Source organism: Podarcis melisellensis (assembly GCF_964234715.1).
Source record: "Podarcis melisellensis genome assembly, chromosome: 13".
Lineage (NCBI taxonomy): Eukaryota > Metazoa > Chordata > Lepidosauria > Squamata > Lacertidae > Podarcis > Podarcis melisellensis.
The window spans coordinates 16,500,597-16,526,783 of NC_138545.1; the positions used below are offsets into that span (position 1 = coordinate 16,500,597).

A 26,187-nucleotide genomic window follows, 5' to 3' on the forward strand; every position below is an offset into this window, starting at 1 on the left:
TTAAGATTAACTATAGCTTGTTGAAAGAAGCCGACTTCAAACCACAAGGAGCTGGCCTATTTTCAACAAGTGGGGCTGTCTCTGTGGCTCTCAGAGGGTTGGCCCAGCCTTAATCCAGCCCTCAGGCTAAAAGGGACCGTTGCCCTGCACTAAACCATGGTTTAGCTTTTGTGTGAAATGCACATGTGCAAAAGTAATCCAAACATTTTCCAAAACACTATATTTTTGTGTTTGCCCTTGCATTTGTCAATTCTGTTTTGGTCTATTCAATCTTCAAATGTTTGTTTCCTCCAAGTGATGAAATTTGAAGTTAAGCAAGAGCTGAATGCTTGATTTAATGGAAGCTCCTTCCAGGAGCTGCTCTAACGTTCAAGAAAATCCACAATGCTACATCTTGCAGGGATATTTGGTTTTCTCTTTGGGAGACTAATATTTTGAAAGAGTGGTGGGCCAAAAACAGACTGGACAGAAAGATGGCCAGTGATGGTCTTCGCTTACAGCCTTAAAATCCTTCCAAGAAGGATTGCAATATTTAGTCAATTATTTGATTAGAAGCATTGATAAAGGAGATGCCCCCACAATTAATTGGAAAGATCAAGATGCATTTAATTGATTCAAATGCCTGATTTCTAACACCAGTATCTGGGTATTAGAAGTGGGGATAATGAAACTAATGGGGCACTGAATAACTTTCCCTAAGTTTTGTTGTATAGCACACTAGGGCCTAGAGAGGGGATCAGCAACCAGAGCCCCCTGGGCCTAATCAAATTTCCCAGAGGATGCTCTCTTTCCCCCAATATAGAAGGCAAAGAGATGTAGTAATATTGCCATCTGTGGGATCCTCCTCATGCTGATGGAGGGGAGGAGCTTGAGGGGGTACTTCGATTTGCCCATCAAGAAAACAAGTGTTTTATTTTTGTATATGAGACCATTTAGCGAAGGGCAGGCTTTGGACGGTGGCTTAAGGTCCAGACCAAGATCATCACACTTCGTTCCTATTGAAATCAGTGGGAGCAAAGTAATCTTGACTACCTTGTGCCATTGATTTCAGTAGAAGTGCAACTAGCTTGGATTCAGCTCATTTGAATTATGGGCGAGGCATGTGGGTGATGATGAGTTGTATGAAACTTTGGAAAGAGAAGTGATGGGGACAAAAACTTCCCTCAGGACTGATTTTGCGCCTTGGCGTCAAACCACAAAGAGAGGAAGCTGGGCTCTTTCTGTGAGAAGAGGACCAACCAGCGTAGAAGATCTGAAGATCTTCCCTCCAAAATAAGGTGCCCTTCAGGTCTTCGCCTTGTTGCTCTTTTTGTGGTAAAGGCAGTTAGGAATCCCTTGAAAAATGCATAGAGCTGAAGGGGGAAGTCGAAAGAATGCCACTCTCTGCCTACTTCCTCTGTCAGCACTGTGCTTCTCAAGGCTTAGGTTATTTCTCCTGGATTCAGCCATTAACCAGTTCCCTCAGAAAACCAAATTGTGTGTTGTCAGGGGTGGGGAATGAGAAGTGGCCAGAGGGGATGATGCCCAGGGACCTAAATGGACTGATAATGCCTGTCCTACAGAAAAACATCCTGATAATATCTTCATGCTATCGGGGAGAAGGACAAGAGTTTATTTTGGAGTGCAAGGTTTTCCAATATCTACCACACTTCCTTGTAAGCCCACTTTTTAGCTGAACCACCACACATGACAACTGTTTGGATTCTTTCCTTTTTTTAATATACGTGAATTTTATTATATAATATACAGCAGTGTGAGGGTAAAAAGTTGGCGGCAGAAGGAAAACCACATGCTCCTTGGACTCCCGACCCAAGTTCTATCATAATAAAAGCCTCAATTTGGGTTTACACCGTAAGATTATTTTTTTAAATGACCCTGATAAAGTAAAACTGAAAGCTCAGGCACATTCCCCCACCCACCCATTCCCTTCCTCCTTGATTCTTTAAAACCCAAACCAAAAGTGTTTTAATTATTTGCAATCCAGGGCTTTTTTAAAACTGCAACATGCAAAGGGCGGTGGGGTGGGATGCCACTTCCTTTCCTCAACAGCAGCCGGTCATCTACCCAAAGTTGCTACATTAGGGAGGCTTCACTCTTGCCATACCACTAACCTCCTTAGGACACTATGGGTCCCTAAGGGAGAGAGGCATCTTCCCAAATCCCACTGACAGCTCACAGATATAACCCTTGGGGTGGTGTCAAAGCTGTTTACACGTAAACTCGCCCCAAAATCTCTGCCACTGAAGGATGGGCCACAGAGTTACTGCTGCCTCTCCCCTCTTGTAGTTGAACCATTTTAGATCATACTTGATCACAATCGTAAGTGCTTTAGGGCAGCCCCGAAGTGAAACAGCCCCTCACCTTGCACCCGAAAGCAAAAGCGGTAAAAGATACCAAAGGACCTGGAAGTAAAGGGTTTTTCTCCCCACCTCCCACCTGGATGGCTTTTATGGCTTGAGAGTAGGGAGATGGGTTTCAGGTGCTTCCTTTCTGACACACTACCGGACGGCATTGCGGGAACAGACTTCACAGGGAGCAGAGGGGGTGTGGCTTCTTTATGGCCCCGCCTTCTACCTGGATGACATCGCCAGCTAGTCTTGTGTGAGTTGCGGCTTAAGGCACTGCCTCCTGTCTGAAGCGCTGGCGCTGTGTGGGTGTGGCTTAAGGTAGCATGTGACAGGGGGTGAGGGCCAAGGATTGGCTGCTCGTGGCTGCAATGGGATTGGCTCCTGAGTAGAGTGGGAGAAGCGGACAAGTCCAGCTTCTCGCCTTTGGCTAGAGGCGTGGCTTTGGCAATTGTGTGGTGGCTCCGCCGGGGTGGAACCCATAAGGCACAGGCCTTTCCCATACGTGGCAGTGGGCGTGGCTCGGTCAAAGGCTGGGATTGGTGGGCCTTCCCCCTTCCCATGCTGGTAGCGGGCATGGCGCGGCCGTGGCGCCCTCCTGGTCACCCAAAGAGCTTGATGAAGCAAGGGTGGCAGTAGGGCTTGTCGTTCTGCTCCTTGAAGGTGCCCTTGTTGAGCTGCTTGAGGCAGAAGGCGCAGACAAAATGCTCGGGGTGGAACTTGCGCGCCATGGCCGTGATGCAGCGGCCGGTGATGGGCTTCTCGCAGCCCGAACAGAGCGAGCCGCGCTGCTTGTGGTAGTGGATCTCGCAGAACGGGCGGCCGGCGTGCTCAAAGAAGCTCCCGTTCACAAATGGCGTGTAGCACTCCTGCAGCAGGCACAAAGGCACAGGCGTTTCAGCAATTTGAAATGCAACGTGAAAAAAAGAGTTTAAAACAACTTACAGAAATACACCTGGGCCTAAAAATACACATCTTGGGAGTCAACGGCCAGGGTAAACAGGTGCATCTTCAGCATTTGCCAAAAAATGCACATTGAAGGTGCCACACACCCCTGTGTAGGGAACAACTCTTATTTAGTGGTCCAGCTACATCTTGTTTTCCACATCTTGTGTATTTTTTATTTTTATTTTTGGTGCTCACACTTTCAGCATGGTCCTCGATTTCCCTTTTTGTTAACTTATGTTTGCTTTGCCAGAATTTGTGCTCCTTTTCGTTTCCTCACTTGGGCAAGACCTTCCACTGTTGAGGAGAAGCTTTGTCAATATCTTAATGGACTTGATATCTTCCTTTCCTACTTTCTAGATGAGCTTCTGTTATTGTGGCTTTAAATAACCTCCAAATTGGGGGTGGGGGTGGGCCTGGATAAATTTATCCCTCTTAACTGCTCTTAATTATTTTAAAAATCAATTCCTCTTTTGAAATCCAATGGGATAATGCAGGATTTTCTCAGAAATTTTCAATTGAGGTGATAGCACTACGGTCAGTGCCACTCGCATCTCACACCAAGTCCTGGACACTGTGGTTTGGATCCAATGTTAATTCTACTCAATGTAGACCCATTGAAACTAATGGCCAATACTAATTTAGGTCCATTGATTTTAACTGGGCTACTCATGAGTACAGGGACACGGGTAGCGCTGTGGGTAAAACCTTGCCGATCCTATGGTCGGCGGTTCGAATCCCCGCGGCGGGGTGAGCTCCCGTTGTTTGGTCCCAGCTCCTGCCCACCTAGCAGTTTGAAAGCACCCCTAAGTGCAAGTAGATAAACAGGTACCGCTTTATAGTGGGAAGGTAAACGGCATTTCCGTGTGCTGCGCTGGTGCAGGCTCACCAGAGCAGCTTCGTCACGCTGGCCACATGACCTGGAAGTGTCTTTGGACAGCGCTGGCTCCCGGCCTCTTAAGCGAGATGAGCACAGTGACGACTGGCCCGTACGGGCAGGGGTACCTTTACCTTTACCTTACTCTTGAGTACAATTAGCATTGGGAAATGGAAGTTATACCCACCCCCCCAAAAAAAATCCAGGTATCTCAGCTGCCTCCCTCCACCAACTGCTGTTCACATCAGCAAGGCTTCCTTTGCATCAGCCCCCTATTCCCCACTACCACTAGCTGAGTTACAATTCTCAGAGTGAAGAGGGATAGATTCTTAAACATCTCTGGAAATCGTAGCTCTGTGAGGGGAATAGGGGCCTCCTAACAACAAACTACAGCTCCCAGAATTCTGTGGGGGAAGCCACAGCTGCTTAAAGTGTATCTCAGTGCTTTAAATGTATTGAGTAAACGCAGCCCATGTCCAGATTTTCATTCGCTGATCCCCAACACCCACCCACCAATTTTTGCAGGAAAAGTTCCGTGAGGGACTTTGGGTGGAGCCCTAATTAACCCATCACTTTCTCACTTGGCTGCCTCCCTCATTGGCTTCCCCGCACCCCCATGAAGCCCTGCCAGCCATAGGGCCCCTGTCCGGACATGCATACCCTGCAAACAAAGCATTCTGGGTGCCACAAGGCATTCAGGGCCGAGATGTAGTTCTCCAAGATGGCCTGGCTGCACCCCTGGCAACGGGTGGAGAAGAGCTCATAGAAGTCCTGGCGGCAGTACTGCTTCCCGTCCTTCTCGTGGAAGCCTGCGGGGAACAACAAGGGATCCTTGACATTTTCAATAATAAAACAAAAACAAAAATAAACAAAAAATAACAAACATACAAAAATACCAAACTTAAAAACGATTAAAAAGACATAAAATTTCAATTGCTTATTTTCTTTTACCTTATTTCTCAGACCTCCTCACACCTCCCCTTCTTGTATTCCAATTTAAATTGTTACCTCAGCAAATCCTTATTACTTATTTCTCAACTTTAACTTAATAATTTATTTTAACATATTATTATTTTACTTTTTCTCTTTAATCCATTTCCTCAATTTATTTTTGCTAACCTTATTTTCATTTAATTTAGTTCATTTTAAAAACCAGTTTTGCCTTATCCAAACTTAAACATCAATACTTATACATCAATACTCATTCTTAAAACATTTTTCTAAGATCAACCAATATTCCTTTCCACGAATTTCCCAATTTTCATACAAATAACAAAACAGAATAGAAACAGAACAAATTATAATTATGTCCCCTTTGGATTCCCAAACTCCCCCCCCCCTTTCCCGGTTTCAGTCCCCAACAAGTGTCCATCAGTCTCAATCTACTATCAGCCTGAAGATCTCACATCCGCGGCTCTTAATTCTTAATATTTAAAAAACAACAACAACAACAACAAGGGATCCTTGAACTAAGCTATTGCCGCGTGTTTCCGTGGATGGAGGATTGGGGTGGGCTGTCCACACTTTTGCCATGTTCACTATTGCAGACCCTCCAAGCATCCCTATTTTCATGGGACAGTCCTGGAATCACAGAAGCCCTCCCGGTTTCTGATCCGAACCCCTGAATGTCCTGCTTTTACCTTAGGAAGTCCTCTATTTTCAGTGGAGAATTGTCGGAAGGTAGGCAATTGGCATACGGCCCCGGGAAGGCTTCCCACAAGAAAAATGGGGCCCTCGGGGTGAGGAAGTTTCCCTGTCTCTGCTCTAGCCATGTTGTCTCATAAACTACAGTAAGCTTACACGTAAAATACAAACGGGCCTATAATTCTTTATCCCCTATTTCCAAGGAGGACTAATCATGCCTCTGTGTGTGTGAGTGTGTTTTGTTGTTTTTCTTCCCCGCCCGTCATTTGAGGGGCCACTCACTAAGGCCCTGCCAACACTCACCTTCCTCCCCAAAGGGCCGTCCACACTTGACGCAGCAGAAGTGCTCTGGGTGCCAGTTCTTATCCAATGCGGTCACCATTTTCTACACGAGTCAGGTGGATGCGGGGCAGGGGGGGAAAGGAGGTCGCGTCAATGAGGAAACAGCAACTTGGCAGCAAAGCAGCAAAGCAGCAAACTAGACGCGACAGGCCTGTGTTTCCCAGGCTTGGCCCCTTTGGTGTCTCCTTGCCACTCTGGCACCCACAAACGGTCTCCATAAATATCCCCTCCCAAAAAATGACAATGTGCAAGAGATCATTTGCACCTCCTGTTCAGTTCCTGTATGGACTGGAACATGCCCACATGTCCATACCACTGTGTGGTCCTATCTCTTCTCCCACTCTTTCACACATGGCAGCCATTTTGTGTTGTGCCATGCTGCTGCCATGGCAGCCATTTTTTGACCGGCGCCGACAGCACTTGCTCAAAAATCCAAACGTGCCAAGAAAAGCAGGCAAGCCCTGTATCCTGTTGTCATATTCAGTAACATTTTCTGGATTACACTGGATTCAGACACACTGCCCATGCCTGGAGTGCCGTTTTAGGTTTCATCATGAAGGGAGAGGAAGGGAGTTTTGGTCTAGGGTTCAAAGGATTGCTCTTGATAGACTCCAACTGTAAAAGTGCAAAAGGACCGGGGGGCGGGGAGTGGTGTACTTTAAGAACATTTGGCAGAATTACTTTTTTTGCAGCACGTAATGACCAGAGATCTAGGAGAAGTGGTCTGAATCACCAAAGAAGGCAACAGCAGCCCTCTCCACAAAAGAATAAAACAGAAATGATGCCTCAGGATGGTCTGTCTTGCAGCATGAAACTGAAGGAAATGAATGAGGGGTAGCCAATGTAATGCATCAAAATGTAGTTGGACTACAACTCCCATCATCCTTAACCATTGGCTACACCTTCTGGGACTGATGGGAGCTGGAGTCCAACAACCCCCGGAAGGTACCATGTGCACTAGCCCTGAAATAATAGCTCAGTCGGTAGAACATGAGACTCTTAATCTCAGGGTTATGAGTTCAAGCCCCACATCAAACAAAAGATTCCTGCCTCACAAAGCTCGGTTGCCTCGAACTGTGATGTTATTTCCCTGTATACGGTAATTTTCTTTTAATATGCTTTTTTTGTGCAAATCTTTTGTGAGGCACTGAGAGTCTCTCGGGGCTGTACAGTATTCCACAACCATCTGTAAGGAAGTAGGGACCAGCTGAGGGTTAGGGCAACTCACGTCCAGGATGGGTTCATTGCAGAGTCCACAGCGGGGCGAAAAGAGCTGGAAGTAGTCCCTCTCGCAGTAGGGGGCGCCATCCTTCTCAAAGAAGTTGCTGCCCCCCATCTCCTTCTGACAGTGGCTGCACACAAAATGCTCAGGGTGCCAGGTACTTCCCAGTGCTGTGACCACCTGGGCAAATGGGAGCGGGGAGAGGAGGCAGGGAAAGCAAAGATCCATCTGAGTTCAGGTAGCGACAGATGATTCTGGGGCTCACGAGTTTTGAGAGGGAGCACGTCATGCGTACCACACAGGGGGGGGCGCCTCTGTTTCTCATGCTACGTCCAGCAGTGGCCAAGAACTTCCAGGGAAGTTGGGAGCGACAATTGCGGCAAGATTCCGTGGCCCTTGAAAATGGCCAACAGCATGCACAAAAACTGTAGGGACGCGGGTGGCGCTGTGGGTTAAACCACAGAGCCAAGGACTTGCCGATCAGAAGATTGGCGGTTTGAATCCCCGTGATGGGGTGAGCTCCCATTGCTCGGTCCCAGCTCCTGCCAACCTAACAGTTTGAAAGCATATCAAAGTGCAAGTAGATAAGTAGGTATCACTCCGGCAGGAAGGTAAATGGTGTTTCCGTGCGCTGCTCTGGTTCGCCAGAAGGGGCTTAGTCATGCTGGCCACATGACCCGGAAGCTGTACGCCGGCTCCCTCGGCCAATAAAGCGAGATGAGCGCCGCAACCCCAGAGTCAGTCACGACTGGACCTAATGGTCAGGGGTCCCTTTACCTTTACCTTTATACACAAAAACTTGGTTGAGGAGTCCCTCCCTAATCCCAAATCCATCTTTCTCCAGCCTGGTCTTCCCCCTGCTTCGGCCTTTGGCAATCATCTATCTGCCCCACCTGATGACCCCTCCAAACGAGAAGCCCGTTCTCCACCAGCAGCCGGCACTCACCTGCCCTGCAATGGGTTTCTGGCAGGATGCGCACAGCCCCTTGGCAGTGGTGGAGATCCCTTGGCGGCTGAGATCTGACTCCAGCATCACAAGCATACTGTCCAGGTTCCCGCTCGGCTGCGCTGGGGAGGTCTGTGGGGGCACAGCAGCGGGGCTGGGGCAGACGGATGAGACCACTGGCAGCTGCGCTGAGGAGACTCGGGCAGGAGCTGGAGGGGGCGACACAGTGGTGGAGGTGGAGACTCCTGGGAGCTAGAAGGTCAGAGATGGATATGGGTAGAGCTGAGATTTCTCACACACACAAAAAAGACATTTCCAGACAACTTTGAATGTTTCCTCTCTTCCCGCCCCGAACCAATGGAGAATTTCCATCCTCCCATCAAGCATATTTGGGTGAAATGGCCTTCTCCATTTCAGCACCCATGAATTTTGGCACACCTGTGTGTCTAGCTTTATTATTGCTGCATCTTACTTCATGTTCGTTGATGGCAGGAAATGCCCCCTGCTCCTTCCAGTCCTCCCTTTGCCCATTGCTCCCTTCATCAACCAAGAATAATCTTTCTTTCTTTCTTTCTTTCTTTCTTTCTTTCTTTCTTTCTTTCTTTCTTTCTTTCTTTTCCGCCCATCTGGCTGGCTTTCCCCAGCCACTCTGGGCGGCTTCCAGCAAAATATTAAAATACAATAATTTATCAAATATTAAAAGCTTCCCTAAACAGGGCTGCCTTCAGATGTCTTCTAAAAGTCAGATAGTTGTTTATTTATCTAGTGGGAGGATGTTCCACAGGGCAGGAGCCACTATGGATAATGTGCACTAGCTACAAAGTGCCATTTTAAAGAAAACAGTTAGAAAATTTCACCTCCTCCAGCAGAATATTTGGCGAAATCCCCCTCCCTTCAATTTTTCTGCTTGCAAATATCAAGTGGAATATTTGACTGGCAATTGTCACTTCATTTAAATGGCATAAATAGCTTCGGCAACTTTGCTAGGTTTAGCTGCCTCACTTTGCAGCCATAATGACTAGAAACTTGCCTTTAAAAAAAAAAAAGAAAGAAATTGGGCTTTTCAGGTTTGTAATTATGCACACAATCCATCCCTGTGTTTGCAGGTTCCTATCACCAAATCACGAACAGCCCTGGAAGTAACCCACCCCTTCTTCAGTCCCAGTGGTACCCGAGCCCCACACTCACATTGCTCTGGACCCGGAAATCTGACAGGGAGGCCATCAGCTTGTCCAGCTCCAAGGTGGCAGACGTAGCCGATGGCTTTGCAGGTGGAGGAGCTGTTGATCTGAGAGTAAGAACGCAGCATCAAGGGGCATGAACAAAGATCCCGTTCTCTCAATTGCAGTTTGATTCTGAGATATTTTGCAGATCCTTCATTTTAGTGACACGAGTTCAAAGCCCACTTTGGCAGCCATCTACAGACACACTGATGGCTTCTGTACTTTAGTATGGGGAATCCACCAGCATGGCTTCCTTTACCCCAGTAGTACTGGGACAGGAAAATTCTCCCTTCCACGAAACTCTGAAAGATACAGACTCTCTCTCAGGTGAGGGAGCTGGCAGCAACAGGTCCCACCTCTCCCATAAGTTGTAGTCTGTATATGGGAATATAGTAGCAAACCCATCCTCACTGGGATGCTGTGAAAGCAACTCAAAGTGTTTGCATTTGAACCTGGTTAAGATCTTAGGAATGTCTGTGGGGTAGAAGAAAGAAGGCAAACTGTACTAGGGCTGCCATACATCCAGGATTTCAAAGGCAAAAGTGACATCTGGGGACAAGCAAACCGAAAATCACGGGATTTATTTGAGTTTTTGTAAAAAATACAAAAATAAAGCTCAGCAATTTTGGAATTTGAATGAATAAAAATGTTTAGGAAAACTCAGCAACTATCCTGGTTGTTACTTTTTGAAAAATGGTAATCCTAGCCGCACAGCAGTGGTCCAGAGGCCTAATTAGGCCCATGAAGCCACTCCCCTTAAACCACACCCACATGACCTGGCACCAAATGTGGCATCAGGTATGGACGTGGTTGCAAAGTAACCAACCGGGGGCTTAAAGTGAGCCCCCAATTGTTCCTTTGCAAGCAAGGCTCCCTCTTGGTGCTGATCAGCTGACAGTAATCCCTGCTGTGGCCAGAAGTCTACCTTCAAAGGAACCTGCTGTAACCATCAGCAGAGGAAAAATGCAAGAGGACTTTAAAGGCCTCTGTGTAACCAATGATCAGCTGAGCCCCTTGGAACTTTGGCAGCTGTCAGTGACCTGACACCATTCTGGCCCCGCCCACCTGTCACTGTTGGCCCACAAGGTGGGGTGGTGGGAATTCATAATCTGCCCCCTCTCCCCACCAGATCCAGTTCCCCACCTCTGCTCTATGACAAGGCTGGGGAAACTATGGCCCTCCTGATATATTCTGGACTCCGATTCCCATCCTCCCTACCAGCTGCTCATGGGAGTTGGAGCTGATGGGAGTTGGAGTCCAGCAACACCTGGAGAGCCACAGGTTGTGCCTACATAGATCACTGGGATGAAAATGGGATTTTGCAACAAACATCTGTTTGCCACGACCCAAAGCACAGCTCTTTTGGTGCAATGCCTTTGCTTGCCATTGATCGCCCATCAACCATCTGCTTACCTGGAAATGGAGCTGCCGTCTATAGATTCTTCCGGCCTGTCTTTGCCCTTGTCTCCGCCTGGGCTTTTGCTGGTTGGGAACTGAGACATTATTTCATCTGGGATGAGGAGAGAGAGAATGAGAATACATCTTTTTATCACTTGCCATTTCACATCCTTGCCAGCAGATGGCAGCACTGCTGCACTTCTAACAGCAAGAAGCTCACTCAAGCAGCACTTTGGTCCAGGGCCAGGGCTCAGAGCCACAAAAGACTGGAACCACTCCATAACATGGTGGCAGCGCCTCTGAGAATTTGCAGAGTGCCCCCCTCACACCGCTTAGCATGTCTTGGATGAGCCTAAAGGCCTTTCACCATCTGAATGTGAGGCAATGCATTCTGCTGCTGTTTCACTGCCTCTGTTCAAAGGATTTTGTACTGTCTTGATTGCAATGTATTTTGCTTCTTGCCTTTTGGATTTGATATCATGCTTTATGTTTTCAAAGCTTTGTAAGTCGCTTAGGGGCTTATACAAGTAACCAGGCAGAGGGCCTTATCAGTGGTGGCACCCACTCTGTGGAGCAACTTCCCATCAGATGTCAAGGAAATAAACAACTATCTGACTTTTAGAAGACATCTGAAGGCAGCCCTGTTTAGGAAAGTTTTTAATGTTTGATGTTGTATTGTGCTTTTAATTCTGTTGGGAGCCGCCCAGAGTGGCTGGGAAACCCAGCCAGATGGGTGGGGTATTAATAATAATAATAATAATAATAATAATAATAATAATAATAATAATAATAATAATAACAACAACAACTCATAAACCGAGTGAATTAATAATAATAACAAAACCAGCCAGTTATCACCAGGAGTTTCCGCTTACACTGTCTTTAAAAAGGTAGAAGATGTTAGCATGCAAGAGACATCACCCAAAGTTAGCATGCAAGAGACATCACTCAGCTACAGCGTCCTTCAAGCTTTGTTCCCCAGATGTTGTCGGACTACAAATCCCATCATCCCAGGCCAGCTTAGCCAGCGGTCAGGGAACGATGGGAGTTGTAGCCCAACAAAGAATGCTGAGAGCACAGGACACCCAGAGCAAACTGTGGGCTGCTTGTCGAAAACAGGGGGGCTGGTCCAATTGTCCTGACAGGGTTGAAGGGAGAGAGCTCCATTAGGAGAGGCGAGATGCAAGGCCTAAGGGGAGCAGAGAACGTCACCCTCAGGGCTTCATCTGAGTCACAACAAATCCAGGTTCAGCATCGGGACCTGAGCCAGTGCCAAAGCCTGGAGTGTGTGACCTCATTGCTAAACGAAAACAATGCAATGCCTCTGAGCAAGGGCAACCATTGCCTGCTCTCAAACACTGGAGATTGGAAAGGGACCTTGGCAGGATAAATCAGCTCCAAGGGATATTTAAGAACACAAGAGGAAATCCTCCTGGTCCAGCAATTCATGGCCAGCCTGAGAAACTCACAGACCGCAGACTGCAGCAGTCGCTCCTTGTTACTCATTCCCAGCAGAGGTATGCCACAACTTATACACACTCTGTTTTAAGCTGTCAGTGGGGAAGGGCTGTAGGAGCTCAGTGCCTTGCGATCAAAAAACCCCAGGTTCAAACTCCAGCACCTCCAGGTAGGAATACCACTTGCCTGAAATTTTAGACAGCTGCTGCCAGCCAGTGTAGGAGGTGCTGAGTTGATGCACCATGCCTCTGACTCAGAATAAGGCAGCTTCTTACGTTCCCCATTGTGGTTTGTGTTTTTAAACCTACACTAGCATCTTCTCGTGGCAGCGAGTGATAAATGCATATACATACAACAGATAAATAATTCCTTTCACTGTTCCATTAGAGTCTTCATTCTCCTTCTCTCTCTCTCTTGAAATCCACACCCCAAGCACCATTTCCCACCCCACTTGCCGTACCTGTGATGTTGAACTGGGTCGCGTTGAGTTCCTGCAGGAGCCGGTCCAGTTCGCAAAGTCCCGCTCCGAGCACCCCGCTGGAGGAGGAGAAGGGCGGAGGGGCCCCTTCCTTGGGCTTGGGCGAGCGAGGCTTGCAGACCGTGCTGGAAGAGGCACCCACATGAGAGAGAAAGAGATGGGATACATTAGAGAGAGGTGGGGGCGGGGGAAGGAGAGCTCAGGACTCACACACACCCCACCCCAAGGAGGAAGATGCAGCATCCCTCCACTCCAGAGAAGGATGGGGAAGGACGGAGCAGTAAAAGGGAGGCAGAGGGGTGGCAGCTATTTATAGGATCCCTCTGCTTAATGGATGCTCTGGAACGAGGCCAGGGGAGCTGGGCACAGCTCCCAGGGAGGCCAAACTCCTCGTCGTATTTCTTGCTCCTCACAGCTTCCCACACCCTGGTGCTTGTGGTCCTCCAAATCGGGCCAGGTTAAGGGCCAGGGGAAAAGGTGTTTCTGATATTGGAAGGGGGATTTTGGTACTCGCCACTTCTCCCATCAAAGATCTGTAGCACTAGGAGGAACGGCACACACTGTGTAAGATTATAAGCAAGAGGCCTGCTGGATCTAGGCCAGGATCTTGTTCTCGCAGTGGCCAACCAGATGCCTCTGGGAAACAGCGCCTGAGATGCAACCGCAGCTCTCCCCACTTGTGATTCCCAGAAAACGACATTCAGAGGCAGGAGATTCTCTGCACCTAAATTCTCCCTGGTACAACTGTTAATGGGAGAGAGAATCCCAGTCCCTGAGCAGAGGCACATTTAGGGGAGCGTAACCAGTTTGGCTGCACTGGGCCTGGTTATAAATGGTTTCGCCTGGCGCCTAAAGAGATGTGTAATGAAGGTGCCAGGTTCTTGGACTACAGCTCCCATCAGCCTCAGCCAGCAAGGCCAATGGCCAGGGGTGATGGGAGTTGTAGTCCAACAACATCTGGAAAATGCACCACTGTTGTTGTTATTGTTGTTGCTGCTGCTGCTGTTGTTCCGCCCATCTGACTGCCACTCTGGGCAGCTTCCAACAAATTAAAACACAATAAGGCATCAAACATTACAAAACTTCCCTGCCACAGACACTGTGGTTCGTAGGATTTCCTCCACCATCTTTTCTTAAATAAAAAAATATTTAAGAAAATATTCTTAAATATTTTCTTAAATAAAAAGGGAAATAAGCTGTGAAAGCACCTTCCTTTCACAGCTTATTTCCCTGGTCCCACACACCCCACATCTTTGTTCTCCTGCTCCTCTCATAACCACCTCACCAGACTGTATTCCCTTCCTTGCATTTAAAAGTCATGCTTTCACCTTATTTGGGGAAACGGCTGAGGAAATGGGAGAAATGGTCCCCCTAAACACAGCCAAGGTAACGCTAGGGACATAAGCCCTCTCTCGTGTGCATGCAGAGACGCCCCACAAAACAACCCACTGTTTACCTGTACAGGTGTTCCTTGTCACTTCCGCCCTGCATGGTTGATGCTGGGAATGGGTCTACCGGCATGGCTGTGGTCCCAGCCTGAGATTAAAAGGTGGAGATGGAGGTTGTAAAAGCAGAGGAAAGAGTTTGCATCTTGATGTGCTGGACAGACACAGACTAACTAGAAGAACGTGAAGCCTCTGAATAATCCACATGCAAAGACAAAACATCTAGAGATGGACAGCTTTTTTTTCTTTCTAGAGTGTTGGAAGCAGCAAGGAAAAGGGAGCACTGCTCATCTGGGTTCTTATCCTGTTCCTGAAACTTGCAAAATCTTGATCAGTGGGACAAAGGAAGTATTTGGGGAGTTAAGCCTGCCTCAAGTCATACATACAGCTGTGCATCATTTGGTTGGTGAGCTCACTGCAGAAGTGCACATTTTGTTTAGACATACTAGTCCAGGTCACACATTCTGGTAAACCAGGAGTGAGGAGTATCAGGCCTATAGACCAAATGCGGCCTTCCTGGCCTCTCTGTGTGGTCCTTGGGACTCTATCCAGGCTCCTCTTTGGCCACACCCCTCTCCCCAGGTCCCATCTATGACCAGCCCTAATGTGTACCCTCCGTGGGTGGTTTTGCCTGGCTGGAATGTGTCCTTGAACTTTGATCTTGCCTCTTGCTTTTTTCAACAGATAAGTGCAGGAGCGTTGGTAAAACTTGCCCACTGTACACAGGTAAAAATTTGCATTTGTTTCTCTGTCCATTTTTGTCCCTGTCATGCAGCTCCTGGAATGTGACCCAGGAGGAAATGTGGCCCTCAGTCTGAAAAGGGTTCCCCATTCCTGTGGCAAAGCCATGTTTGAGTTCCCTCACGTCACAGTAAATAAACCATAGTTCTCATGTCACAGTAAATAAACCATAGTTAATGGTTTACCATGATGGTACACAGAAGAAGCAAACCCCGATTCATGGCTTAGCAGTACATCTGAAAGAGATATCGGTAAGCTAAGAATTAAGTGTGACTGGTTTGCTGGGAGAGAAATAAACACTGATCCCTGGTAATGCTAAGCCAGAGATCATGGCTTGTTTCCTCTCAGGAGGAGCCCAGAAGACAAACAGACCAGAAAGGTGTGATCATGGAAAGCCATTAATTATAGTTTACCATGAAGTACAAACTATGATGGAGCTCAGGGGGAGAAAACTGGAGCTGTGTGTTTGAGGCTGTGCACAGTGCTGATTGGCTGGGAATTAACAGCATCACTAACTCAGCTCCTCCCCAAAGAAGCTTTTCAGTAGGGTAGTTGTGACCACTAGGCCACCACCACAGCCAGCAATCAGACACCCCCGCTATCAACATCTCACCCAATCAGCCACTGCGCTCTTGCAGATACCACCTAATCAGGAGTTCAGTTCCTCAGGATGTAAGAATTCAGTAATCCTTTTTGTAGAACCTTTCCTTTAGAATTCCCTCCCCATGAATAACAGACAAGCACAATCTCTGATATCTCTTTGGTGCCTACTGAAGACCTTCCTCTTTCATCAAAGCCTTTTGAGTTAAGATTTTCCCCAGACTGCATCTGCACCGGAGTTGTTTTAAGAAACTTTAATTTTTTTATCATTGGTCATTTGCCACCCTGGGCTCATTTAGATAAGATTAATTAATTAATGCTTACTTTTATTGTATATTTCTCAGTGAAATGTTCTCATCAACTTTTTTTTTAGCATTAAAATTTTGTTATATTTTGGAGCTTTAGTGAATCATATCATTTTTCTTTGTGTCATGAGCTGCCTAGAGCAGGATTTACTATGGCAAGGCAGCATTCAAATAAATGATCATTATTTTTATGGACAGATGTTCTGTTCCTTTAAAGAAACAAACAAGAGTGTTTACAGTCATACCTCAGAAGTCTAATGCCCTGTGACCTGAATGTTTTGGCTCCCGAATGCCGCAAACCCAGAAGTGAGTGTTCCAGTTTGCGAACATTCTTTGGAACCCAAACATCCAACATGGACTCCAATCGGAAGCTGCGCCTTGGTTTCTGAAAGTTTTAGAAGTCAAACGGACTTCCGGAACGGATTCCGTTCAACTTCCGAGGTACAAATGTATTCCCAAAGCAGCAGCTACATACATAACTCAATGGCGATGCCAGTCAGTTTGTTTTCTTTCCTCCCATAATACCTTTTGCCTCCCTTCAAACAAGTTATGGTTAAGCACTGATGCTAATGAGAGGGAGCCACTCCCTGGGCTAAGGTCTATTGCCCCACAGAGCTCCTCCTCTGCCCCCCTCCTTAACCTCCCCAAATGCTTACCTGCTGCTGAGGGTTGTTGTACGGTGGAGGAGTTGGCTTGGGGTCTGGGGTCCCGTCTTGGCTCAGCCCGTTGGGGTGGGCTCCTCCGGAGTCGGTAAGCAGGACGGGGCGTTTGGATATATGGGAGGTTGTCGTCTCCAGATCAGCCAGGAGAGCATCTAGTACGGAAAGAGATGAAGCAGGTTGAGAATGGGGGGAATAGCGGGAAAGGGCAGGCAGGAAGTCAGGAAGGGGGCATTCTAGGAATATGGGGAGACCTGGGGAGGCTTTGATGTAAACATGAGGGACAGAGTAGGGGAGAGGAAGAGGCAGAGGGGGGAGGATCACTACCAATTCCAGCTCTCTAAGCAGAAAAGGCAAGAATCCTCATTCTGGGCAATGGCACTTGCCGCCCCCCCCCCCAATATAAGGACTTTAAAGGAGCCCTGCTAGATCTGTCCAAAGGCTCATTTAGTAGGAAGGAGCAAACATAACAGTTATAGTTTCTTTCAGTTTCTCAGTTTTCCATTCTTAAGTTTAGTTCCGCACATTTCTTCATCCGTTTGCAGGGGGGGGGGTGTTTTTAATCCTCACGAAACTTCACCAGCATTTAGTGCAATTTTCTCCTAGTTTTCGAATGCAATTTTGCCCAAAAAGACACATTTTTGGCAGGCCAATTCCCCCCCCCCTCCATATATTGTACATGATTTTCACTCATATATTCATTTTGAAGCACCTCCTAAATATATGGAGTTTTGCACCCATGACTTGGCTGGAGAGCTCCATTGCAAAATTTGGAGCAGTGCAAATTTCAAAGAATGGCTGTGTTTTGATTCGTATAAAGTTTTGGGAAGTGTGAATTAGGTAGGTTCACTGCAAACTGAACTGAATTCCTCCCTTGTCCATACTATTTATCCGACCATCTTGTTCTCACAGTGGCCAACCAGATGTCAATGGGAAGTTTGCAAGCAAGGCCTGATAGCAACTCCCCCCAGTTGTGATTCCACACAATGGGTGCTCAGAGGCCTTGGTAGCCACAGGTAGCCACAAGTGTCTTCTGGAATGGTAATAATGCCAAGCACTGCAACCCGTCCTTTCAACGCAATCTGAACCTTTCCTCCACACAAACACACCAAGGAAAGTTCCCCCTAGAATGACCCTCTTTTAGTAAAATCTGGGGAGAGACAGAAGTCTCTGATTTTCTCCTCTTCCAGTATCCAGCAGCTAAATGTGCAGGGAGAATGCTAGAGGTAGCCTCCAAGACCCCAAAATAAGCTGCAAGGCCACCCCCCGGGCCAGGCCTGCTGTCTCAGAAACACAAGCAAGCAAGCCAGCAGCTGGCTTTTCCTGTGTTTAATACTGAAAAGGAAGCATAGCCTGAATTTACATTATTTAAGCAACCATCCATTGCGTCCTTTTTATATATTGGCCCTGATTGGGCCTAAGGGACATGATCCCCTTATAATCCCATCCTGACTGGTTCTATACTTGCCACAGTCCAATGCCCTCTCTGCATACAGTATATTGATGGGGAAGGATAGTCTTACAGCAAGAGGATAGACTTGACACTGTTTGCCCTGGTTTTTTCCCCTTTTAATCTAGATATCGAGGTGCACTCCTGCACAAGAGAGGAGGCGTGCGCAGCTCCTAAAGCATTTTATTAAAAGAGAATGGCAACCAACCAACAGCAGATCAATAGGATCCAGCCTAGGCTATGCCCACAACAGGAAGCTTACGCAGAGTCAGGCCATTGGTCCATCTACCTCAATACCATTGACACCTACTGAAAGCAGCTCTCCAGGGTTTTAAGAAGGAGTCCTAACTAGAGATGTTGAGGATCAAACCACCCAAAGCATGTGCTCTGAACTTTGTCCCTTTCCCTCTTGCAATCGCATTCCTCACCGGAAGGGATACTGTGCTTTCTCGGGAAATTTAGCATTCTCCCTGGTATAAATCAGCAGGATTTGCGCACTCAGATAGTGTCACATCCCAGCAAACTTCAGAGAAGATACGAGGAGTGGGCTGGATGACAGATCCGAAAGAAATGCCTGTTTGTTTATGAGTCATTGACTCCACAAAGCTTAGAGTGGCCTATGCAGAACTGCCAGGCAAGCTCCCCTATCCAGGCATTGATCAGACCCAGAGCTGCTTTGCTTGAGCAAATTAGGCACGCCATGCGCCTTCAGAGCCTAGGCGGAATCCAGAGGAATTCTAACGCCACTTACATGGGAGCAAGCCCCACTGAATCCACGGGGATTTACTTCTGAGTAAACATGGTTAAGATTGCAGCCTAAGTCTCACTAAAATTAGTGGAACTTAATCAAAACCCTTTAATTTCAATGGGATTAAAATGTGGTTGACTTCCCCCAGAACCATCCTATGCTCTAAAATCCAATTATTTATTTTTCTGCTTTTTGTGTGTGTAATAAAGCACACAGAGAGGCCTTCTCATGAAGCAATACAAAGCAGATTGGTCATTTTCCTTTCTCCAGCCCTCTAGTTCTGATTGACATAAAGAAAAGGAACCCAGCTAAGGTTCTGAAATAGCCAGGCCTATAAGGCTAAAGTCGCTAGTCCTCATTCATCCGAAAGAACTCAAAGCATCCTGGTTCAAACCGTTCCCCCTGACAACAACCACTAAAGAACCCAGGGATTATACCAGGCATAGGCAAACTCGGCCCTCCAGATGTTTTTGGGACTACAACTCCCATCATCCCTGACCACTGGTCCTGCTAGCTAGGGATGATGGGAGTTGTAGTCCCAAAACATCTGGAGGCCGAGTTTGCCTATGCCTGGATTATACTGTATTTATTATTATTAATCTGCAGGGAGAGAGACTGATGGGCAGTATGAGGGCCCTCACCAAATACAGGATTTTTTTACCCAACATGGGGCTCAAACCCACAGCCCTGAGATTAAGAATCACAACAACCTTGTGAGGTAGGCCGAAGTTGATGTATTGTTCAGAGCTAAAGGGATGTAGTTTTCTTGCACATGCTCAGAGCCTTCCTCACAGGGTCAAAGCCTTAGAATTTAAACCACGTTCTTGGGACAAGCCCAGGAAATTTTGACCTCAGCCTTGAATTCTCCCTGCATGGGCTTACAAGTTTGTTGCTTTCCATCAAGCCTTTTTGCCCGCAGAGACTTAAACTTTCCATTTCAACTGCAGGAAAAGTTGCTCGGTCTTCCCGCACAATCACTCTTTTGTACAGAAGACCCCCTCCCTGCAATTTTCCCACCCAGAGTGAGATGTCCACCACAGAGGCCTTTTTGAGTTCCCTAAACCCAACAGACCATCTGCGGCAGATCAGATGTGCATCTGGGACAAGAAGTCTGTTCATCCTCCTGGTCTCAGCCAGCTTGTCCCAAGATGCCAGGAGCCAGCGTCTATATAAACAAGAGACCGACATGGTTCTGAAGTGCGCCCAACGCCAGTCGGCAGTCCTGGAATAATAAAGATATTGACAAGGTGCCCCTCGCCACCTGCAACCTGATGGCAGTTGTAGTCTGAAGCCTGTGGAGGTCCCCTCCATCCCATTAGCCCAGTCCATTTGCTTTAATACATTGGCTCTATCTAAGGCAGGGACTGTACCACTCCTGGGTCCAGCCTAGACTCCAGCACACACTGCAGATGCTACAGAATAAATGTTAGCAGCACTTGGGCCAACAACAACAAAGCAGCAAATGTTATTACAAAACCACCAAGTCAGGACAGTCTGTATTATTGCAGGCCAAATCTTCTTTTTTCCTTTTAACATTCCTAATTATTGCAATGTTCCCATTTAATTAAATGCCCCGGTTTCATAATTAAATTCACACGTGCAACCCAAATGTATTCCTGGACGCACAACACACACATCTTCCCTCCAGATTCTTTGCTTCAAAGCCCCAAGCAACTGGCTCCCAGGGATCCCTTCTAATCTGATTCCTGATCTCTCCCAGCCAGCATGCTCTTTTGACCACACAGGCTATAATTATAATGGATCCCTTCCAAGCCATGCTCTCCCATTGGAGGGACAGCCAGCATTTCTGGAACAGCCATTCAGAAGTCCTCTTAAAACTCAGGCCTTTGTGGTGTCAAATAAACCTCCATAATAATTGATCCCCCCTCCAGTGGGTCTTTTCCAGATCTGCGCTGGATCTCCATCTTTCAACATCCTTTTTCTGTATCCCTAACCATCTGTTTTAATGCACATTTGGAGCAGAACACACAGATCCTTTTGAAGCCAGAAAATGTCCCTAGAGGGTCCAGCAATTCTGCTATGGATCGTCTAGTCTAGTGGATCTGAGGCTGCAATCAGTTCCTTCCCCATGCAGAGACAGTCACATTATTATTATTATTATTATTATTATTATTATTATTATTATTATTATCACCACCCATCCCCTCCCACCCCTTGCCCCTGACACACAGCCCTCTTGCTCCCTTCACCAAATCTCCAGTAAATTCACCCAGTAAGCTTGCTCAAGCCTGAGTGTGCCTCTTCTTCCAGAGGTCATCTCAGGCCAAAAAGAGGAGGGGGTGTCAGAAGGAGAGAGGATTTGGAGAGCATAATTAGAAAGAGTGGATCTTTAACTGTTATTCCAGCTGTTTGCTGGAGTGTGCGAGCATAGAATAAGGGGAAGGAGGGAAATATCTCTCTCTCTCTCTCCCTTCTTTCCTTCCTTCCTTTCTTCCTCTCACTCTCTCAACTTTGCCTCCCGCCCCTCTCTGGCTGATGTCACAGCGCAGAAATGTGTCTAAAGCTGAGAAGCAAACCACAGAGGGAGAGACACAGGAATGTAACATACAAGAGGGGAGGATAAGAGACATGGGGACTGGGAGCAGGGCGGGGAGGAGAGGGGGAAGAGCCGACACGCAGCCATAGCCTCCCTCGGAGCACTGATGCTTCACCCCGGAGCCAGCAGATGGAATCAAAGAGGGCCATCACTTCTCAACGCTCACTACTGATTAATCCACAAGAAAGACGTTTCTGTGCTTGAAGCTGACAAATCTAAACACACACAAACAAGGAGTCTGTCCACTAATGCGCACAGCTGCTGTTTATTTCGGTTTCTTTGTTCCCTGAATGTTTTAGCCACCCTTCCTCCAAGAAGCTTCAAGCATTTAAATGGCAGGCCAATCCTGCGAGGTAGGCCAGGCCTGAAAGACTATCATAGGCCCAAGGCCGCCTGGAGAGCTGCCAGGGCTGCCTTAGGAGAAATTCCTGGTGGGCTACTTCCCACCTGAATCAGATCTGCCTCTGCAACAGGAAACCGGCACCCAAAACCGGACATGACCTCCTTGAAATGGGAGGTATAGAGATTAGGAAATAACTCTCCTCACAAGTGCTCCCTGAAAAACACAGGGCTCCATCGCTTCTTTGAGCAGTCTTTGTACAACACATAAGTCCCAAGTCAACAGTTTAAGTGTGGCCAATCCGTGTTATATGAACTTCTTCAGCCCACACAAGAGAGTGAAACTGCCCTGGGATGAGCTCTCTCACCCTGGCTTTCCTATCAGTTGGCGGCTGAGCGGCAATTGGAGGATGAATTGCTCCAGAAATTTGCCCCTTGAAAATAAACCAACTGGGAGAGGGGTTATAAAAGAAGATGGTGGCTTGGTGGCAGCCAGAGCTCCTGGGTTCCATGAGGTGTGTGTTTTAATGCACTAAGAGGAAGAGGTGTTCCTTTGCCTGTTCACCACATATCTGTGGGGAGTTTCTGTTCCCAGCATTGTGAGGAAACTGGAGGCAAGAGGGGGAACCCACAGCGGGCACTTCTGAGAAGAGCCAGTCCTGCCATTAGGCAGAATGAGGCAGCAACTTCAGGCGGACGTATCTGGTAAACAGGAAGCAACTGCAAAGTGTTAGGCAGAGGTGTGAGTCTTGCACGGAAGGCCAGCCTCCTGCTCCCTATGCTACCCTGCAGGCCTCAGGAAAAGTGGAGGGAGCTGCCCCACATACCAGTGGAAGATTCAGCTACCAGTCTGGTCAGCTACTTTATGTGGAACGCCGTGGGGCAGTGCCAGGGAGCAAAGCATCTTGGGCGGGCCCTGGCTCTTGGGCCCTAGGCCAGAGGTTCCCAAACTGTGGTCCACAGGCCACCAGTCATCTATTAATGTTGCTCAGATGGTTCACTGCGTGTCTGTCAAGAGCAGCAGGAGCAGCAGCCAGGAACAGCGGGTGCAGTGCACTGAATATTGATATTGGGTTTTAATTTTTCTTATTGCTTTTTATATTGTATGGTACTATTGTATTTGGTATTCTGTGGGATTCTGTGGCATTGTATTCTGTGCGATTAAAGTTGTAGAACAATAAAATACAAAATGGGAAATAAAAGCAATTCGAAATGCAATTAGAAACCATGCAGCAATTAGCACATTAAAATTGCAGCAACAGACAGAAATATCATTAAGCAGTCCGCCACTATTTTCAAGTGGTTGTGGACAGTCTGGAAACCCCTGTCCGATACATCCACACTTGTCTCCACACATTTAAAGCATTATGGTTCCACTTTAAACAGCCACGGCGTTCTCCAGAGTCTCCTGGGAACTGTAGTTTGTTAAGGCTGCAGAGAGTAGCTAGGAGACCCCTCTATTTCCCCCCCCATTACAATTCCCAGAGTTCCCTGGGGGGAAAGGATTGATTGCTGCACCACTCTGACAGTTGCCACTCTGTGCAGGGAATAGGGGTTCTCCTAACAACCTCCAGCACCCTAAACAAACTATACTTTCCAGGACTCCTCATGGGAGGGAACAATGACTGTTTTAAGTGTCAAAATCCTGCTTTAAATGTGTGATGCAGATGTGGCCTTAGTCTCTGATCTAGTTTGAAGTAAAGGGAGTGGATGAGGACCTCAGATTTCTGGGTTCTCTGCTGCAACTCTTTTCTCCCAGGAATGTTGGGGTGCAGAGGAGCCCCCCCCCAATTTTCCTGCCTAGCTGAGGCAGCTGCAGGCAATGTCAGCGGGGTGCTGGAGAAGTTAAGAGAGGGCTGCAAAGCACCCTTGTTCTCCCCTGGCGTCGAGCCGCTGTTCAGCTATTCCGCAAAGCCACAGGAATACGCTGAGAAATACATTCCTTCTCCGGATGGGAAGGGCTGAGGAAACGCAGTCTCTTCCCCCACCCCACCCTCGACACCCGCCCTGCCAGCTACAAGGATATGGGGAGAGAGACAGGGAGGGGCATTCAGGGAAAAGAGGGAGATAATAGGAGTGGCAAGGGATGAAAGGAGCCAGGGAGGAGGAAGACAAGGAGGTGTCAGAGAAAGAAATGGGGGGGGGGGGGTTGAAAGCAGGCACAAGGAATAAAGTGCCAGTTCACACATTACTTTTGCACACTTGAAAATTTTAAAGGCGTCAGGCGGCAATAGGAATTTGTGTGCTTGCAGACACGTGTATCAGACACAAGTACACACACTCTTCCATCAGGAAAGCCCAGAATGGGCAATCCGTCATTTCAGAGGTTAAACCAGGGTTTGTTCTCACGTAATGTGTGAAAGGGCCCGCAGAATGCGAGGAACATCCAACAGGGGATTTCATTTCTTTCTTTTTGTAAAGAGTGAAAGAAAGTTATTGCAAAAACAGCACAGCACAGAGACTGTACAAGAATCCATTGCCGGGGGGTGGGGTGGGGTGGGGGGTGTACAGCATCTGGCACAAAGGGTGTTTCCCACAGTAGCAGGAGCATTAAAAGAAGTGACGGGAGGAGGGAGAGTTGGACAAAAGGGGACAGCAAAAAAGTCAGACAGAAGGAGCGTCGAAAGGAAATATGGCAAGATGAATGAAGGAGGGGATCGCGCGCACAAAAACCACCCAAACCCTCAACGAGAGTAGTAAGTGAAAAGAAGAAAGGAAGGAAGAAAAAGAGGAGGGGGGCAATTCGACAGGCAGACAGGCAGACAACATGGGAAGCAAGGAGATCGGTTTGGGTCAAGAACTGCTGCCAGACTGCATGCAAGAAGGAAAAACTGTCACAGAGAAAGACAAGAGGGAGCGCGGAAGAAAAGGAGAAAGAAAGAAGGAGGGAAGAAAAGGAATGCGCGAAAGAGCGCGAGGAGGGAGGGGAGGGAGATGGGGTAGTCGCGGGGGGGGGGCGCGGACGGAGCTCCCTCTCGGCTCTCCTTACCCAGATCGTCCATCCCGGGCGGGCGCGGGCTGCGTCCCGGACTCCGGGGCCGGTGGCTGGCTGCTAGGCGGCCCCCGCCCCAGTGACGCGCCTTCCCGGAGCGCAGCCCCGCTCGACTGCCGCGCCGCCGCTGCTGCCGCCGCTGCCGCTGCGGTGACCATTTATGGCAAAGGGGATCCGAGGCTCGGGCAGGAAGGATGGAGACGCCCCCCCCTCGCCCCACAGCGCATCGCGCTGCAGGGGGGGCACCGCGCTGGAACTTGCCCCCCAAACACTCGATCCCCCATCCCACCCTATAGGGCGCGCGGGGGGGGGCGTTACAGGGTAATAAAGCAAGCAGCCCGTAGAAATCGCCTCCTGATCTCCCCAGCTAGGACGCCTGGGTTCCATTTCTGAGGGGTCTTGTCTTTTGAGCAGGGGGGTGGGGGGGCTGGACTCTCTGGCAGAAAAGTTAATAGCGGGCTAGAACCACAGGGTGGGAGCCCGGGGGTGGAAGAAAAGAAAATATAGGCACCTTCTGGGAAAGGGAAGTAAGGCCTAGTGAGAGGAGGCAGTTGCTGAGGGCTCCTGGCACCGCTGTGCAGCATGAGACAGCAAGGCCGCCAATTTTGGACGTGGTAAAGAAGAGGCAGTAACTTTTTAAGCTACTTGATTTTATATTTTTACCTGAGCTCCTGTGGTTTTCAGCCTCAGGGGCTATAATGACTTAACTGGCCTTGGGATACTTTGCTTTACCCCCTTGGCTTTTGAGGGGAGCTTTTGCTGCTGTGCCTCAGGCGGCAGAACATCTTGGACCAGCTCCGCTAATGTGTTTGGGGCAAAGATGTGGGGTGGCAGCTGCTCAACGCTAGGAGAGGTGCTTGGCCATTTAGGAGGTCCTTCTGAAGAGGTCCAGCCTATTGGTCCTGCCGGCTAGCTTCTTTTAGGGAGTGGAATGAGATGAGGCTTATGCAGAACCTTGCATGGCATGGATAAAGGTAAAGGGACCCCTGACCATTAGGCCAACTCTGGGGTTGCAGCGCTCATCTTGCTCTATTGGCCGAGGGAGCCGGCGTACAGCTTCCGGGTCACGTGGCCAGCATGACTAAGCTGCTTCTGGCGAACCAGAGCAGCGCATGGAAACACTGTTTACCTTCCCGCCGGAGCGGTACCTATTTATCTACTTGCACTTCGATGTGCTTTGAACTGCTAGGTTGGCAGGAGCAGGGACCAAGCAACAGGAGCTCACCCCATCACGGGGATTCGAACCACCAACCTTCTGATCGGCAAGCCCTAGGCTCTGTGGTTTAACCCACAGCGCCACCCGCGTCCCACGGGTCCCACAGCGCACGGCATGGATATTATGGAGTAAAACAGTAAGAAGAGGAAAAGGTGTGAACTTTGGATTAAAAGTTATCAATTGGATTTTGAGCACTGGGAAGAAAGCCTGGCAGCTAAGCATGTATAACATCCGTATTCTCTCTTTCTCTCTCAACA

General features: G+C 48.2%; 1 protein-coding gene across 1 annotated transcript; it reads right to left on the reverse strand.

The window, feature by feature from the left end:
* Window positions 1–1,696: 1,696 nt before the first annotated feature.
* Window positions 1,697–25,101, reverse strand: TGFB1I1 (transforming growth factor beta 1 induced transcript 1; the record flags this gene model as incomplete). Its single annotated transcript, XM_081883637.1, is given in 12 exon segments — window positions 1,697–3,214; window positions 4,828–4,976; window positions 6,115–6,196; window positions 7,382–7,555; window positions 8,322–8,573; window positions 9,510–9,609; window positions 10,958–11,054; window positions 12,861–13,003; window positions 14,335–14,414; window positions 16,626–16,783; window positions 24,712–25,015; window positions 25,018–25,101. Coding segments are annotated over 12 exon segments (1,890 nt in total). The 3' UTR covers window positions 1,697–2,947.
* Window positions 25,102–26,187: the final 1,086 nt, after the last annotated feature.